Raw genomic sequence first — 18922 nt, 5'->3', positions numbered from 1 at the left:
CCTCCCTCTCTCTAATTTAATTTGCTATAACAAAAAATTGTTTGCATTTTACATTTTTTATTTTATCACACGCACATGAATTTTAATAGCATTCCAGTCTTAGTCCGTAGAGTTCAATATTGAGTTGGCCCACCCTTTGCAGCTATAACAGCTGCGCAGAGTCCTGACCTCAACCCGATATAACATCTTTGGGAAGAATTAGAGCGGAGACTGCAAGGCATGCCTTCTCGTCCAACATCAGTGCCTGACCTCACAAATGTGCTTTTGGAAGAACGGTCATACATTCCCATAGACACACTCCTAAACCTTGTGGACAGCATTCCCAGAATAATTGAAGCCGTTATAGCTGCAAAGGGTGGGCCAACTCAATATTGAACCCTACAGACTAAGACTGGGATGCCATTAAATTTCATGTGTGTTTAAAGGCAGGTGTCGCAATACTTTTGGCAATATAATGTATGTTCATTAGAAAATCACCCAACCCTTTAAAACAGATATTGTCAAGGTACAAAGAGCCCATGCAAGCAGCCTCATATAGGAATTATTCTCTCACTAGTGGGGCTGAGACAAATTGCAATGAAGATGAATGCATTCTGTGTTGGAACGAATAGGAAATATACCACTTGTAATAAAAGGCTTTATCAAAGGTCTCTCATGCAAGTGTTTTGCTTCATGACACAAGTCAATTTTATTAACCTCCAAGGCACACATAAACATAGTGGTCTCTTGACCACAGCATAGGCTGAACCAAGAGCACACAACCAGTTGATTTTTAATCTAAGGGCTTCTGAATGTTCATTTTTGTAAAAGTTGTGTTCATGTATTCCTAAAGTGCTCCTAAACTGAACTTTAATGTCTCCTTTTTCTGCTACTAGAAGCTGAAGGGAGTAAAGTTCTATGCATACTACTTGAATAAAATACAGTACTGAACAATTTAATTTTAATAAAGTCAAGAAAAATTAAAACAATTCAGTATACTATGTAATAGCAGGGCACACTGTAAAAACAAAACTAATTAAGCAACAGACTGTAAATTACCCAATACACAGTAAACACCTTTATATTAACTAACATTTGCTTGGATAGATTCAAAACTCTAGGTATTGGCTCTATGGATTAATTTCCCTGTTAAAATGTATAATCAGTGTTTCCAAACAAATTGTATGCATATTTCCTATAGTGATACAAGCGAGTGGTTGTATGATCAATATTATTTGGCATTATTCCAATGTATGCATATATACTATTATAAAGGATTGGCTTAGAAATGGGGAATAGATGTAATATGTCTAATTTAATTTTTTACAAAACATTGTTCAAAAAAAGAGAAAAATAGATTTCTATACTCACTGTCCATTTAAGGGCACAGGAAAAATGTCACCTTCACGGTATGCTGCTGCCTACAGGAGGATTTGGTACTCTCAAAAAACAAAACAAAAACCCTGTAGGCCAGCCCCCTCTTACGACCAGCATGACCCAGTTTTATTTTTTTGGAAAGTAGAACTGACAGCATGAAAATAAACACAGAAGGGTGGGACCCGTGTCGCTAAATGGACTCCAATAAAAAGATTTATGGCGAACCCAAAAACCCTATTTTTCATCCATTTAGGGACACAGGATGTCACCATATGTATGTCAAAAAGCAGCCCAACTGAGGGGTGAGCAACACAACAAAGCTAGTGCTAACAGGGGAGTCCGCCGTTTTTTTTTTAAAAGCCAGCAGCTACAAATATTGCAGCTGCTGACTTTTAAAATAATGACACTTACCCGCCCAGCGCGACCGCGATGTCGGCACCCGAAGCCGATCTCTCGATCGTCTCTCGGGTGCTGCCGCTGCCATCTTGGGTATGGGAATCAGGAAGTGGAGCCTTTCGGCTTCATTTCCCTGTTCCCTACTGCGCATGTGCGAGTCGTGCAATAAGGATGGTACCCGCTGTCTCTGGGATCCGTGTGTTTCCCAGCAGGCAGCGGGGGACCTTCGGAAAGGGGCGTACCTTCGGCAGAATCTACGCCGGGAGTGGGTGCAGATACCTGTACTGTACAGGTACCTGCACCCCCCCACCCCCCTGAAAGGTGCCAATTGTGGCGCCAGAGGGTTCCAATGAGCGGAAGGTCCACTTTAGGGTGGACCTCCGCTTTAAGAACTACAGAGAACCAGGGACTGCCCGCAGCTTAAACAGGTGAAGGTCCTAACATCTGAAATTGACATTATAATAATTGTACAGGATTTATACATAAATCCTACATAAAATGATACTGCAATGACCACCTGATAGAACTTAATGAACTTGTGAACACAAGTGCAAGTGGCAGCCTTGCAATGCTGGGAAACAGTATTCCGAAACCAAAAAGCACATACAGATCTAGCAGAGCGTGCCTTGATAGAAAAGGGAGGAACCCCTTTTATTAATTACGAACGATCCAAGTCTGATCTCAGATGTGGCAGTACAGGACAATTTGGGATCTAGCGATTTAGCATAAATCATCTAAGGAAAAGGAGGCATGAGGTTAGCAAAAGAACTCTTACATTTCTTAAAAAACAGCCTACTTTTCTGAACGGTGCTCAATGCTAAAAGACATCAATTGGGACCCAAATCCTATAAACATTGAACACGGAGGAAAAATAAGAATGTTTTAGGAACATATTAAAACAAAGGTATCACACAGTGCATTCCTATGGGAAAAAAATATAGAAGAGTGAAGGTTAAACCAGGGTGGCTCACAAGTAAAATATGCCTTCCATGTCGGATAACAAATCAGATTCAGAGATACACTTCAACAGCCATGCTGACAAAATTCAGTGACCGTGAAGGAGTATTGTAAATCCGTCCTAGAGCACGAAAACCTGGATGATCTGTAGAGCCCAGAGTCCATATCTGCCTGGGCTAACCTGGAGCAAAGAGGATCACCAGATTGCCCTTCATCTTGATCATGCAAAGCAGATGAAAAAGAGGTTTCAGGGAAAGAAAGGCATAGATCATCAAGTAAGTAATGATCCCACAGATGCCACCAGAACATACACCGCTTCCGGTAGAGGATCCCTGTACCTGGAAACAAACCTACCGACTTTACTATTAAACATGGAGGTCAAAAGGTCTCCATTTCCCACACCTTTGACACAAGTTTCTGAACATCTCAGAGTAAGGACCACTCCCCAGTTCCAGACAGTGCCAGCTGAGGAAGTCTGCCTGCCAATTGTCTACACCTTGGATGTAGACAAGGCTGGAATATAAAGTTCTGCCCGGGACAGGAGTTGATCTACCTCTCCTAGCATAGCAAGACTTTTGATTTCTCCGATGGTTCATGTATGTGACTGTTGGCCAGTGACAACCTGGTCTTCCATGACAAATGAATTGGCCTGTCCAGGGATGGGTCTGATTTGTCCCATGATAAAAGCATGTTGCGTTGTAAATGTCTGGACTGAAAATGGCAAAATGGGAATGCCTAAAAAGCTCTCAAGCAAAAGCAGAGAGTTGAACGACTCCTAGACTAGAAAGCTTAAATTTGAGATCTGAAGAGAGTTTGAAGTTTGCCCTGTGGGAGAAACACTCTGGCCTGTTCCAGTGACTTCAAACAATGAGCCAGTTTCAGTGACTATTTCTGAAGGTCCAGGGGCAATCTGAACGCCTGTAAATGCCAGTACAGTCAAACTCTCACAATCCGACAGAGCCTGCATGAACTGGTCTCTCTCTGTAGGTTGTCTAATTATGCCACAATGCTTGCAGGAGTTTAGCAGGGCTAGTACTGGGACCAGCACTTGTTTGCAGCTGTGAAAAATGGGATTTCAAAAGGCACCCAGCGACCTATGTATTTGAAGTCGTTCCCAATGCATGGCCTAACCATCCTAACAAGTGATTCTTCAAAGACAGGGCACATGCTGAGGTAATACCAGAGGGTCTGGAAACAAAGTGCTCTGCAGCTAACTTTTTTTTTTACCAGAACAGTGTTTGTAAAGCTTCCTATATAAAATCAAGTCTGCATAGACCTCCAAAAGCCAGGCTGAGGCTGGTTGAACCAGATTGCTGCAACTGGAGAGATCATCTCCTAGCGAGTAGAGCACTGCAGAGTCTTGATTGAAGATCTTGGACAAGAAAAAGATGAAGCTAGTAAAAGCAGTATTTTTGTACTCACCATAAAATCATTTTATCCTGATACAGTTGGTTATCTAAAGCAGAGCTGTGTATCTCAACGTCTGCACGAGTAGGGTGGAAGGTGCACTAAAACTCAAAATACAGCCCATTGACAAACCCTACTGGTTATGAAAATCCCCTCCACAACTGTGGACAACTCAGTTGGATGGCACAGAAGTGCAAGTATCAAGAACAAAATTATTACCCCATATGGGCATTAGCATGACAGAGGCATGGGTGCTGTGCCTTTTTTGCTTATTTGAGCACACAGCTCTGCCTTAGATCACTGACTAGGACATCCCAAACAGTGCCACAATGGGCGAACAATATAGAATGAAAAATCAGACTAACAAACTATTCTTTAAAAGATAAGTTCACCTTTTGAAAAAAATAAAAATAAAAATTTACACAGCACAGTGGTGTAGTGGTTAGCACTCTCACCTAGCAGTAAGAAGGGTTGCTGGTTCGAATCCCAACCACGACACTACCTGCCTGGAGTTTGCATGTTCTCCCTGTGCCTGTGTGGGGTTTCCTCCGGGTATTCCGATTTCCTCCCACAATCCAAAGATATGCAGGTAGGTTAATTGGCTTCTGTCCAAAATTGGCCCTAGTATATGAATGGGGACCTTGGATTGTGGGCTCATTGAGAGTAGGGACCAATGTGAGTGTGCAATGTACAGGGATAGGGACAATTGTAGACACTCACTCAGGTTGAAATGGATGGACTGGTGTCTTTATGCAACCTTAATAACTATGAAAAATAAATGCACTTATTTTGCAGGTTAAAAAAAAACTGCATTTATTTGTATTTTTTTTCTAAGGGGCCTGTAGAGCATTGCATCCATGATCAGTAGATCCCAGGTGCAACCTCAGGCTACTGCAGACTCTCAGCATAGCTGTCTGTCCGTACCTTGCACAGGCAAGGGCAGTTACCTGAAAGCAGAAAGATCAAAAGACAATGAGAGTGCTCACCAGTGCTCTCATAGTTCCTTGAGAAATACAAGCCGTCAGCCATTGTCTTGAGGAATTCATTAAAAGGAAACTGTGCATGAATGATGGGTCCATGTGGGCGAAGCTCTGCACAGCTGCGCTCTTTTCAAATTGTGACAGTGGGTGTGGGGAAGAGGATCCCTTGCTCGCTGTCCTGGGGGGGGGGGGAAATCAGGTGATCTTATCCTTTAAATAAAATTATACAGGCCAGTCAAACTGATGCCACATCAACCTTGAAAAACCTGGTAAATATATGCACTGATGAGCAAGTGGCCCCCTTACCAATCTGCAAACTGATGCTACAATATGAATTAAGGTGCAGACAAGTGGCAGTTAGGACAGCAAATACTACAACAAAACCATCAACGCTGACAACTGACCCTTAATTGTGCCTAGGGCCACCTGCTGCTCCATTCTGCACTAGCAAAAGGCAAAAAGACCTGTGGGGCCAATCTGGAGACACCAGGTTCACTGGAATCTTTCTGACCTCTATCCAGCATATAAGTCAAGGTAACAGTCCTACTAGCAGGCTAGCATAGATCAGAGTGTAGCAATACCATGGATCTGGTGCAGTAGGCGGTCGTACACCCACACAGAAAAGGAGGTGGTGGGAGAGGCAGTGTCCCTGACTGGCTGTCCATGTAGGAATATAGAGCCACAGGCCTAGAGTTTAAACCTGGAGTGAGTGCTACAGGACTGCCCCTTCCTTCTTTCAGTGCCCACTACAGCAGTCTTTGGTTGCCAATAGACAGAGCAAAAACACAGCTATGAGCAAGGCCGTGACAAACGGGGGGGGGGGGGGGGGGGAATGTCAGAGGGTTGCCTTGGTTTACTGTTGGGTTGGGGGCGCCTTCCTTCTGTTACAAGGCTGAGGGAAGCAGAAGTAGTGACAGCAGCAGTGATTTTGACAAGTGAGCGACTGCGGCGTAGGATCCCTTAAGCTTGCACATAATGAATTGAGGGGGGGAGGGCGCAGCTTGGCATATTTGCCCTGGGCACTAGATGAACTAGTCCTGGCTATGACCAATTAGCGTTTGGGGCCACAACCACGTGCCATGGTGAATGCAGACCACCATCAGCTGGAGAAGAGGTGCTGCGGGCCTGTAAGGGGGCCACTGTCACAGACCAGCAGGCTGATCAGTCATATGTGCCCCCCTGAAGAACGAATTCCACAAAACTGGGCAGTGGCAGCTGTACCTGCTTGCAATTGATAACTACAAGTGGGAGGACTACCAGGAATTATATTATATGGCCTGTCACCCAGCAGCGACCTGCTTGTAGACAAAAAAAACAAAAACAAAGGAGCTTAGGATATCCAAGAGGAAAATGTTGTGCCTTATACGTCTGGACATTGGGCAAATAACGGAGTTCACGACAGCTATGGTGGGGGTTCTAGCCACCAACAGGGGCAATCCTCTGGGCCATCTCTTGTTAATACATCTAGCATCCTACCCTTACATGTGGCAATATACTCTGTCTGTAATTATCTAAAGCTGAGCTATGTCCCCCAACAAAAAAAATAATAATATACATAAGTCTTTTACAGATAAATGCATAGCTGAAGAAAAGACATCCATCCTCCTGGCACACCAGAATAAGGCCGCGTACACACGCGGGGACTGTTCGCCCAACTTTGTCCGTCAAACAGTTTCGGCAAACAGTCCGCTCAAAATTAGCATGGACGGACATGGCCACACACGACGGACGAACAGTTTGCTGAAACCGTGCGCGATGACGTGAACGGCACGTACGACGGGACGAAAAATACGACGTCCTATACACTGCATTATAACTTTCGGCGTGAAAATCCTTTCTGAGCATGCGCGCAACTTTGTTTGACGAACAAGCCTACACTCGTGGGGACTGTCCGCTGAAACAAGGTTTCAGCGGACAGTTTTTCGGAATTTCCGAAAAACCTTGTTCAGCGGACTGTTCGCTGAAACTGTCCGCTGAAAGCCCACACACGAGCGGACTGTCCGCTGAAACTTGGTTTCAGCGGACAGTTTCAGCGAACAGTCCCCGCGTGTGTATGCGGCCTAACACTGAGGAATGTTTGTAGTAGGACCTATGATTTTTTTTGTGTCAGGCTCCAATTCTCCTGTAGGTGCTAGTATAACCCAAAAGGTGAAAGAACTATTGTGCCCTTCAGTGGACTAAGAAAACTGAATAAGCTGACAAATCAAAGTTTACATTTCAAGAGAAAATTGTCTTTACAAATTTTAGTATTGTGTGTTACAGATAAATGTTTGCATACATAACTTCACAATCTGTGTGTTTACTGCAGAACATATATGCATACTTATATAACAACTTTCTTCCCGAAGAGTATGTAGAGTGCTACGTATATGGCAATACCAAGTTACATATCAACACAGAAAACTATGCCATTAGATTTGTGTATGGCAAACATTGAACTGTACACACGACTGGAAGGAAAGGTGCTGAATATGTACTGGTACTCTGGAAAATAAATGTTATAATGAAGAAGTGCTGAAACACCTATTACGTTTTATTTGAGCTGCTATTATAAAACCATGGTGTTCATACACAAATCCTAATTAGGTTTTTCAACATCTTCCACATTTTCTTTCTTGTCCTTCTTTTCTGCTACTAAACCAGAGTCACTATTGTCCCGTGGACGCTTTCTATTTGGTCTGCTTTGTCTTGTAGATCGCAGAGGTTCCATATCCAGCACCTTGTGGATTTGTCTAAATGATATCATTCTGAGTGCTTGCTGAAAAGAACAAATTTGTTTGTTAGATTTTGAAATGTTTTCAAATAGAAACAAGATTCATTCCACTTACAATAAAACCTCCCTCCTAGGAGGCGTATGTGTCTATTCCACACTGAAAGATTGTACAGTGGCTTTTACCTACTACTAGAATCACAAGAAAGTTAACTTTTTATTAAAGTGGTTGTAAACCCTCATATATACCCGGTGAAGCGAATAGCCTCAGATGATACACAGAGATGAAACAAATCCTCCTACATACGTTTTGTTTATTTGCAGTCTTCTCTTGTCTGAAACCCTTTAAAAGTGCAGATATGTGATAAAATGATGCATCTGTGAGGAGTGCAGAGGAGGGGGTGGATAACTGAAGTTACAGCTCCTATACACAGTGTGAAAGCTAATTGGAGGAAAAAGACCCCCCCCCCCCCAACCCCATAGGCAGAGGAATGAAGGAACATGCGGAGCTGTATTCTGAATAGACAAGCCATGTGCTCATCTCCCTCTCTGACAAATTTTATCTTGTGCAGGGAAAACATCTCAAAAGTGACTCATGCTGATAACAGAGGAACCACACTGTAAGCTTTCAAGAGAGAAAAGTAAACACTACAGATATACATGCTTAGTTGGAATTTCATAACAGGGGTTTACAACCATTTTAACTATCAAATCGAAGTATCCATGGCACAAACTACACCTGCAAAAACAGCAGGTAGTATTCAGGAACTTATAAGCAGAGATGAAAAAAAATGTCTAATGTAAGATTCCAACCTGCCCAAGTACTAGTCCCATCCACATAAATCTCCAAATATGATTTTTTTCCTTTTTTGCGCTTTTGTATAACCCCCCTTACATCTTGAAATTACACCTGTAATAAAAAAATATATAAAGGCTAAACAAAAAAAAAAAAAAAAACCATTTTATGCTAGGTACTAAAAAACGGAAACCGATATCTTAACTGCTATGCGTGCTAATGGGTTGAATTACTCACTTGTATTTAAAGTAGAACTTCATGTTTACTTTCACTTTAAATAATTAATTTGGGCCAACCTAGAATTCCTCATCTCCAAATTTGTTCTAGGTTGGTGAAAGTATTTTGAAATGAGAACAGGAGTGCAAGCCTTTATATTTAATTCTCATCAATGGCTTTGTTTAAAGCAGGGGGGAGTGCAGATGCCTGTACAATACAGGTATTTGTACTCACTTCCGGGCATAGATAGCCGCAGAATCTGCGGATATTTACCCCACTACTTCCTGTCCGTTCCCCGCTGCCTGCTGGGAAACACACGGGTCCCATGCAAGGCTTCACTTCCTGATTCCTATAGAAAAGATGGCAGCGGCAGCACTTGAGAGCCAAGCAACAGATCGGCTTCGGGTGCCGATATCGCAGGCGCACTCGACAGGTGAGTGTCCATATTTTAAAAGTCAGCAGCTGCAGTATTTGTAGCTGCTGACTTTTGAAAAAAAAAAAAAAAAAAAAAAACGGGCGGAACTCCCTCTTTAAGCCATGTCATTAGAAATACTTCATGTGTACGGGTATTTTCTGGAACAGGGGCAAAAAAGGAATGATCTGTGAGGTTCAATACTGGGTTCTTTTAGCTCCCTAAATACAACCTGGCTTTAAGATGTATTCTTGCTGACAGGATAAGCAAAACAACTTTTAGTTTTTTTTACAGCAGGGTTATACATAAAGGCAGGGCAGATTGAACTATTTTACAGCTTTTGCGCTTACTCTAAAAGCATGAAATACATTACCTTATTTGCATACTACTGGCTGAAAAGCCTATACGAACACCCATATCATGCATGTAAAGCAATTAATGAATACATCAGTTCTGTAGACTTTTTTATATTACCTGTGCATTTGCAGTGATATCTTCTCGTTCTTGATTAGTGAGTGATTCCAAGACATCGAATGGCTCCTCCTGACAAGGATCTTGAAGCCCTGGACCATCTAAATCATTATACAAGCAAATGAAAAGTATTTGAACATTAAAGATAAAGTGGCAGCAGAGGCTAGTACTAAGTATTCAATGTACCCCCCCCCCTTTTCCTACCTATCCTGCAAACCCTGTATAAAAATCCATGCATCTTCCACTTTAAATCTGTATTCACCTCTAAGCATAGCTTTTACATTCATGTATTAAACACTTGCTGTCCAGTGCACAACGATATACGTTGGCACAATGGCACTGCTGTGCAAATGGGTGTACCTGTACGTTCCCTTTAAATCACGGGCTAGTGACAGAACAGGGAGATGCCCATGTAAACAAGACATTTCCCCATTCTGCCTAGCAACATGAGCGGTATCTACTGCTTCCCGTCATCGGGAGCAGTGATCTTGGTTATGTTCTAGTGAGCCCATCTCTACAGTTAGAACACACGGAGGGAACACAGTCAACCCCTTGATCGCCGGTCCCAAAATAGTGTCAAAAGTGTCCACCGCAATGTCGCAGTCACAATAAAAATTGTAGATCGCCACCATTACTAATAAAAAAAAAATTATAATAAAAATGCCATAAATCTATCCCCTATTTTGTAGACGCTATAACTTTTGCGCAAACCAATCAATATTCACCTATTGTGGATTCTTTGCACAACAGTGCAATTGTCAGTTAAAGCGAAGCGGTGCTGTATTGCAAAAAATGCTCATGTCAGGAACGGGGTAAATCCTTCCCGGGCTGAAGTGGTTAATATCATACCATAAGTGTTATATTAGCTGCCATTAAAAAAATAAAGTATGCTGCTGCTGGAGGCTTCCAGAGAAAGCTAATCATTTTCTTCAAATTACACTACTTTCAGGTTACTGATTTTTGGAAGTCTGATGAGAGCAAGTAAAATTTGAAACAGGGACCAAACCTAACCTTTAATGGCTTAAAAGTGGAAAATTTAAATGGAAAATGTGCAAAGAGGTCGGCTATATATACAGTTAGGTCCATATATATTTGGACATAGGCACAATTTTAGTTTCTTTCAGGCATTTACCAAAACATATTCAAGCTATAGTTATATAATTGATATTGTCTGAAAGTGCACGCTCAGGTTTAATTTGAGGGCATGTATAGAAAGGTTTAGGAATCACAGCTCTTAAGAATAGCCACCCCCCAATTTTTCAAGGGACCAAAAGTAATTGGACAATTGAATCAAAAGTTGTTTTATGGCTAGGTGTGGGCTACTCCTTTGTTATTTCTTCATCAATTAAGCAGGAAAAAGGTCTGGAGTTGATTCTAAGTGTGGTTTTTGCATTTTGAATCTATTGCTGTGAACCTACATCATGCGATCAAAGGAGCTGTCCATGCAAGAGAAACAGGCCATTGTAAGGCTCCAAAAACAAAACAAAATCATCAGAGATAGCAGAAACATTAGAAGTGGCCAAATCAATAGCTTGGTACATTCTGAGAAAAGAACACACTGGGGAGCTCAGCAACATAAAAAGGCCTAGACATCCATGGAAAACAACAGTGGTGGATGATCGCAGGGATCCTCTCTATGGTGAAGAAAAACCCATTCACAACATTCAGATAAGTGAAGGACACTCTCCAGGAGGTGGGCGTATCATTGTCAAAGTCTACAATCAAGCATAATCAATGCAAGCGTACATGGATGGGCAATTTTCATACAAAAAGTTTTAATGAAAAAGATCACGTCACAAAAGAAGGTGCAATGTTTCGGAGCCGTGCAGGACCCCTTAGTCAGGCATGGTGTGCTGGCGAATATGTACGCTTGTTTGATGTTTCCAGGACCCAACTGGTTATCGCTGCAGCACCCACCATTTTAAGAGCCATTTCTACCAGGAACACGTGCGATAGGAATTTTGATCAGACTACAATAGCAGACTTCACAAGAGCAAATACAGAGGGTTCACCACAAGGTGCAAACCATTCATAAGCATTAAAAATAGAAAAGCCAGATTAGAATTTGCCAAAAACATCTAAAAAAAGCCAGACCAGTTCTGGAAAAGCATTCTTTGGATGTATGAAACTAACATTAATCTGTACCAGAATGACGGGAAAAAGTGTGGAGAAGGCTTGAACAGCCCACGATTCAAAGCACACAACGTCATCTGTAAAACACAGTGGAGGTAAGGTGATGGCATGGGTGTGCATGTCTTCCAGTGGTGTTAGGCCCTTGGTGTTTGATGATGTGACAGAAGAAAGAAGCAGCCGGATGAATTCGGCAGTGCTTAGAGATGTACTGTCAGCCCAGATTCAGTCAAATGCAGCAAAGTTGATTGGATGGCGCTTCACAGTGCAAATGGACAATGATCCAAAACACACTGCAAAAGCAACCAAAGAGATTTTGAAGGAAAAGAAGTGGATTATTCTACAATGGCCAAGTCAATCACCTGATCAAAAACCCAACTGAACATACATTTCACTTGCTGAAAGCAAAACGAAAGGCAGAAAGACCCACAAAGAACTGAAGACAGCTGCAGTTAGAGCTTGGCAAAACATAAGACTCAAGTAAATGATTCTTAATAAAAACATGTATGAATATATTTATTTGTCCAATTAAATTTGAGCCCCTGAAAATAGGCAAAATGTATCAAAAGGGGTCGCAGTTCCTAAAATTTGTACTTTATTTTTATGTTCAACCCCTTGAATTAAAGCTGAAAGTCTGCACTTCAAATTCATTTGGATTGTTTCGTTTTAAATTTTATTCTGGTGGCATACAGAGCCAAAAGTTGGAAATTGTGCCCTTATCCAAATATATATGGACATCCATGTATGTAAATAGATCTATATAATATATATATATATATATATATATATATATATATATATATATATATATATAGATCTTAATCACACAGTCCATACAGAAAGTATTGACAGCTCTTCATTTTTTTTCCACATTTTGTTATGTTACAGCCTTATTCCAAAATGGATTCAAATCATTATTTTTCCTCAAAATTCTACAAACAATACTTCATAATGACAACGTAAAAGAAGTTTGTTTGAAATCTTTCCAAATGCATTAAAGATAAAAAATATAAAATAAATCACATGTACATGAAGTATAGCCTTTTCCAATGATCATCCCTGTTTCTACAACTTGATTGGCATCCACCTGTGGTAAATTCATTTGATTGGACAGGGTTTAGACAGGTGCACATCTATCTATACATCTATCTATCTATATAAGGTTCAAAAGTTAAAAGCTCATGTCAAAGCACAAACCAAGCCATGTCGTCCAAGGAATTGTCTGTAGACCTCCGAGACAGGATTGTATCGAGGTACAGATCTGGGGAAGAGTACAGAAACATTTCTGCAGCATTGAACGTTTAAGGAGCAAAGTGGCCTCCATCATCCGTAACCACCAGGACTCTTCCTAAAATGGGCCGCCCTGGCCGAACTGAGCGATTGAGGAAAAGGGCCTTAGTAAGGGAGGTGACCAATAACCCAATGGTCACTCTGACAGAGCCCCAGCATTTCTCTGTGGAGAAAGGATAACCTTCCAGAGGAACAACCATCTCTGCAGCACTCCACCATTCAGGCCTGTATGGTAGATAAGGATGAGCTCTGGCGTGTTCACATACTCCACACGTGCAGAGCCTGCCAGGAAGTTGGCGCAGCGCTAATCACAGGCAGTGAGACACTGACACGATGCACGGCTTCAGAGATTGGACAATGTCTCACTGCCAGTGATTAGCGACTTTCTGGCGGGCTCTGCACATGGAGTATGCGAACACGCTGGAGATCATCCCTAATGGTAGAGTGGCCAGACGGAAGCCACTCCTCAGTAAAAGGCACATGACAGCTTGCTAAAAGGCACCTGCAGGAATCTCAGACCATGAGAAACAAAGAATGACCCCTTTGGCCTAAATGGCAAGCGTCATGTCTGGAGGAAACTTATCCCCTGGCCAATACTATCCCTTCAGTGAAGCATGGTGGTGGCAGCATCATGCTGTGAGGATGTTTTCAGCAGCAGGAACTGGGAGACTAGGTAGGATCAAGGGGAAGATGAATGCAAACGTACAGAGACATCCTTGATGAAAACATGCTCCAGAGTGCTCCGGACCTCAGACTGGGGCAAAGGTTCATCTTCCAACAGGGCAATGACCCCAAGCCCACCGTAAACATAACAAAGAAGTGGCTACGGGACAACTCCGAATGTCCTTGAGTGGCCCAACTAGAGCCCAGACTTGAACATCTCTGGAGAGATCTTAAAATGGCTGTGCACCGACACTCCCCCATCCAACCTGATGGAGCTTGAGAGGTCCTTCAAAGAATGGGAGAAACTAGGGAGTATGGCCGGATGTGATCGAGGCAGCACACATCTCTCTGAAGCTCAGTTTCTCCTGAAAGCATCCGTGGTTTTAGAGCAAACCTACTCATTTTCTACCACCACTGCTGGCTGGGGGAAGGTACAAGGATCAAAGTGATGCATTCCTCTGCTTCCAAAAAGACCCAGAAGGCTCCTAGAGACCAGCGGCAGACCCACTCCACCAAAGACCCTGAACAGGACTCTGCGCCCGCCATCTTGTCTTCCCAGTGGCAAGATCAGCACGCCAAAATGGCACCAACAAGAGAGACGGCAGAGCTCGGAGGTGACGCTGAACCAGCAGATGACCAGCTGCTTGCTGTGGACACAGATGCAATAACCAGACCGATCCTGGAAGCCATGCCAGTAAGTCTGAACAAATGGGGCGCATAGATCACCTCTTCTCGGAATGCACGTTAATCTGGCATGATTTAGACAAGATCCGGGGCAGGCTCACCACAGTGGAGGCCAGAGTATCTGATGCGGAAGACTCCTCTCCCAGACATGGCACCCAGAAATCCCTGCAACGCAGAGCAGACGCTGCCGAGGACAGAGGAGGAAAAATATCAGAATGGTGGGCTTACCAGAGGGGGCTGAAGCTGGTTCAGTTTGCCGAGGCCCTGTTTAAACAACTGCTAGCATTGAAAGATTTACCCCTCACTTATCTTGTGGAGAGAGCACACAGGGTCCCCATGGGCAACAGACCCCCAGGAGCCTTTTCCAGACCTTTCCTGGTTCGTTTCCTGAACTAAAGGGATAGAGACATGATACTAGCCCAAGCGAGGAAGATAAAAGAGCTCAAGCATGAGAATGCCAGGGTCATGCTTTTCACAGACTTCTCAGTCGCCACCCAACAAAAGCGCTGCACCTTCAATAATATCTGCAAGAGACTGAGGGAAAAGGAGGTTCAATACAGTATCCTGTATCCAAGTAAATTAAGGCTGCAATACAGAGGTAATGTAAAGTTCTTTGAGAACCCTGCGGAAGCTTGCGATTGGCTGGATAAAGAACTTTCATAGTTGATGCATGCCTGGCTTGCTTGCTGAGGCAGAGACACATTGAATTTAGAAGCACCTGTTGTGCACTGTATCTAAAAACCCATTAATATCACAGGAAAAATGCATGTTGCATGAAATATGGCCAGATGGAAGTATCTGATTGTTACCAACCGTCACAGGGAGCCTACTCAAGCAATGGATATACAGAGTGATATGGCAACAACTTTCCAAGTACCATCGTGAGGAGACCGAACATCACAATGGGGAGATGGAGAACTTTCTGCACCTCAGCCATAGGAGAGTTGCCACTTGATGAGAATACACAATGTTTTGCATGAAGTCATTGTGACACCGAACTCTAGTGCTTTTTCTCATTTTTTTGTTAACTTTTCCAGGCCCTTTTTCATATACTTTTCTCCCTTTTAATGTATATGCGGGCTGCAAATATATATATTTTTTCTTCTCTCCAGTAGGGGGAGGGCACTCCCCCGTGTCACTTTGCAGGTAACGCCTATTCAAATAGCATACGCTCCAAGCTTCATATCCCTGTAACATGGAGCGTAAGGGGATGCGACTAAACAAGAACTGCCGAACATTCGATGGATGCGGCCGGAACTCATCGCAAGTTTTTTTGGAGTGAAGCTGCATATCGGAACTTTTGGTGTTGGAGTTTGATTTCCAGTATAATAGAAGGGGGGGGCTGGGAAGTTGCACACCCTGTAGTGACTACTATATTAACAAATGTGACCATGGCGAATAAGATCAATATTGTGTCCTGGAATGTAAGGGGCCTTAATCACCAATTTAAAAGGGCATCTGTATTTCAATACCTAAAACACACTAAACCTCACATTATTTTCCTGCAGGAAACCCACCTGGTTGGTAATAGGGTACTAGCACTGCGTAAGCAGTGGATCCAGAGAGCCATACACTCAATTTACTCTACCTTTGCTAGAGGGGTCACAATGCTGATAAGCAGAACTGTACCTTGCATCATCCACCAGGTTATTACAGACCCGGAGGTTAGGTATGTTGCAGTTGTAATAGTTAATGTTACTAGTGAATGTATATGTGTCTCCTCCTTTTCAGGTTCAACTACTGTATGACATGCTTACTCAATTGGATGAATGTGTACACTTGCCTTTGTTGCTGATGGGAGACTTCAATGCCATCCTTGATGCGGTGTTGGATTCTTCCAATCCCAACAGGGGGAGCTCTACAGACTTAATGGTTGGACTTCTGCAGCAAGTTTGCTGGAGCTGTCAAGATGGAAACACCCCACTGGCTGCTGCTTTTCTCATATATCAATGACTCACAGCTCCTCAGCCAGGATAGATATGGCCTTTGGCAATGTTCGTCTGCTGCAGTATGTTGAAGGTATTGAATACCCAGCAGGGTGCTGTCGGACCATAATCCCCTCTCTCTTACCCTGGTCTTTCCAGGTGTGGAGCGGGGTGGGAAGGATGGCGTCCATTACCCAGCTGGTTGCAGCACGAGCAGGTTGCTATCCAGTTAGAGGAAACAATTAAAGGGTATTGGTCCATGAACATTGACACAACTGAACTCCCTGTGGTGTGGGATGCATTTAAGGCGGTGGCAAGGGGGAATGCATATCAGCCATTAAAACTGCTTGCATAAATGGCAATGAGGAACTTACCCGTCTTCAACAGGAGGAGAGAGAGTGTGCGGAGGTACATACAAGGTCACCAACTGGGGCCTCATATGCGTGTCTATTGGATGCCAGGTGTCGATTAACCTTACATATCGAGGGGCTGACAACATCAGAAGTGACCCAAAGAGCTCATACAATATTTGCAGAAGGGGACAAAAAACAAAACAAAACAGGAAATTACTGGAAATGATGGTGGCGGATCGCCCAACTGCTCATATTCCTGTTATTAAAAACAGGAGAGGAGCCTTGGTTTTCGGACCCGTCACTCATCATACAGGAATCACAATTTTGAGAGATGAAGGTAGAATCTCTGCCCTCGGCCCTTGAGTCCTTACTAACAGCAGAACTACTAGCTAAACCTCTCTGTTACATATAATAGGATTTTTATAACAGCTTACCTGTAAAATCCTTTTCTTTGAAGTACATCACGGGACACAGAGCCATAGTAGTTACTATGTGGATTATAGGCCACCTTTAGGTGATGGACACTGGCACGCCCTAAGACAAAAAGTGCACTCCCTATATAACCCCTCCCACTACTGGGAGTACCTCAGTTTTGTAGCCAAGCCAGTCCCATCTGCAGGAATTCAAAGATCCTACCTATGACATACGTTCTGGGGTGACAACCCTGGGATTCACACCAGGAGACACATGCCTTCCAGACTCTATAGGATATGACTCTGGAGGCCGGCTTCATAGCATTAACCAAAGTAGACACTACTGAAGGAGATAACTCACGGTCCTTTAGAATGTGGGTTTCAATAACCAAACCTTTAAATTTAGCATTTGTAAGGTAGGATGGAATAGCGGACCTTGCACGAGAAGGTCTGGCCACAGCGGCAGGGTCCAAGATCCCTCTACCGCCATCTTTATAACCTCGGCAAACCAAGATCTTCTGGGCCACCAGAATCACCTCCTTCCCTTCCTGCTGGTTCATGCGCAGAACTGGGGGAAACGCATATATCAGAGAAAACTGATCCCATGGAAAGACCAAGGCGTCTGTCCCGCATGCCAGTGGATCCCTTGTCCTTAAAGTTGTGGACCTTGTCGTTGAATCTGGACACGAACAGATCCACGTCCGGAACACCCCATCTTTGACATATCAACAGAAAGATATTGGGGTGAAGGGACCATTCTCCTGGAAACAATTGTTGGCGAATCAAATAATCCGCCTGCAAATTTTCTATCCCTGGAATAAAAATCGCCGATGGGCAAGGAATTTTGCTTTCTGCCCAAGATAGAAAATGATTCAAATCTTTTTGGGCTGCACGACTACTCATGCCCCCTTGGTGATTGATGTAGGCCACAGCCGTGGCATTGTCGGATTGAATCCTGACAGGACAATTTCGTAATCTGAGCATCCAGGCCTCTAGGGCCAGACGAACCGCCCAAATTTTTAGACTATTGATGGGTAAGGTCCTTTCTGAATTGGACCACTTCCCCTGGACAGAAGCCTCATCCAGGACTGCTCCCCAGCCTAGAAGGCTGGCATCTACTGTTACCACTTTCCAGGATACTGGTAGAAAGAATTTCCCCTGTTGAAGGTTGCTGGATATCAACCACCAATTGAGGCTCTGACAAACCTCGGGGGATAAGCGGATTGGAAAGGCTTAAGGCTGGAACTTCTTGTTCCAGTTCGACAGAATACTGTTTAGCAGCAGTCCGGAATGAAACTGCGCATAAGGAATGGCCTCGAAGGAGGACACCATCTTTCCTAACAATTTCATGCACAGCCAAATGGAAGGATTTCTTTGTTTTGACAAGCCAAATCAGTTCTTTTATGGGGCTGATCCTTCCCTAGGGTAAGAATACCTTATGGTATCTTTGATCAGCCCCAAGTACTGTAATCTCCTTGACCGTTTTAAGGAAGATTTTTCTAGGTTCAGAATCCAGCCTAGGAATTCTAGGTAGCTTACGGCTGAAATAAAAATTTGGTTTAGACAGGTGACTGATCTACAAAAAGCAGGCTATAATTGTTATAACCTGAGCCCTTAACCTGGCTAAAGGAGGAACCAGGATCTACGTGAACACTCAAAGTGCGGTGGCTAGACCGAAAGGCAGAGCCACAAACTGAAAATTAAGATTCTTTACCTCGAAGCGTAGAAACTTCTGATGAGCGGGAAAAATTGGCATGTGGAGA

At 43.3% G+C, this 18922-nt stretch overlaps 1 protein-coding gene across 1 annotated transcript in view; it reads right to left on the bottom strand.

Annotated features, from left to right (window-relative positions):
• Positions 1 to 663: 663 nt before the first annotated feature.
• The window catches only part of ZFR2 (zinc finger RNA binding protein 2), a 379518-nt gene continuing 361259 nt past the window's right edge, over positions 664 to 18922 (bottom strand). Inside the window, exons 17-18 of the mRNA XM_077475662.1 lie at positions 9705 to 9802; positions 664 to 7854 (exon numbers count right to left, since the gene is read on the bottom strand). Of these exons, the coding sequence (XP_077331788.1) occupies positions 7675 to 7854; positions 9705 to 9802 (278 nt within the window). The 3' untranslated portion in view covers positions 664 to 7674. The remainder of the gene's footprint in view (positions 7855 to 9704; positions 9803 to 18922) is intronic.

The sequence above is a fragment of the Lithobates pipiens genome, unplaced genomic scaffold (genome assembly GCF_037356315.1).
Source record: "Lithobates pipiens isolate NorthernLeopardFrog02 unplaced genomic scaffold, aLitPip1_a1.2 Scaffold_13, whole genome shotgun sequence".
NCBI lineage: Eukaryota > Metazoa > Chordata > Amphibia > Anura > Ranidae > Lithobates > Lithobates pipiens.
This window is presented reverse-complemented; position numbering and strand designations above follow the sequence as displayed.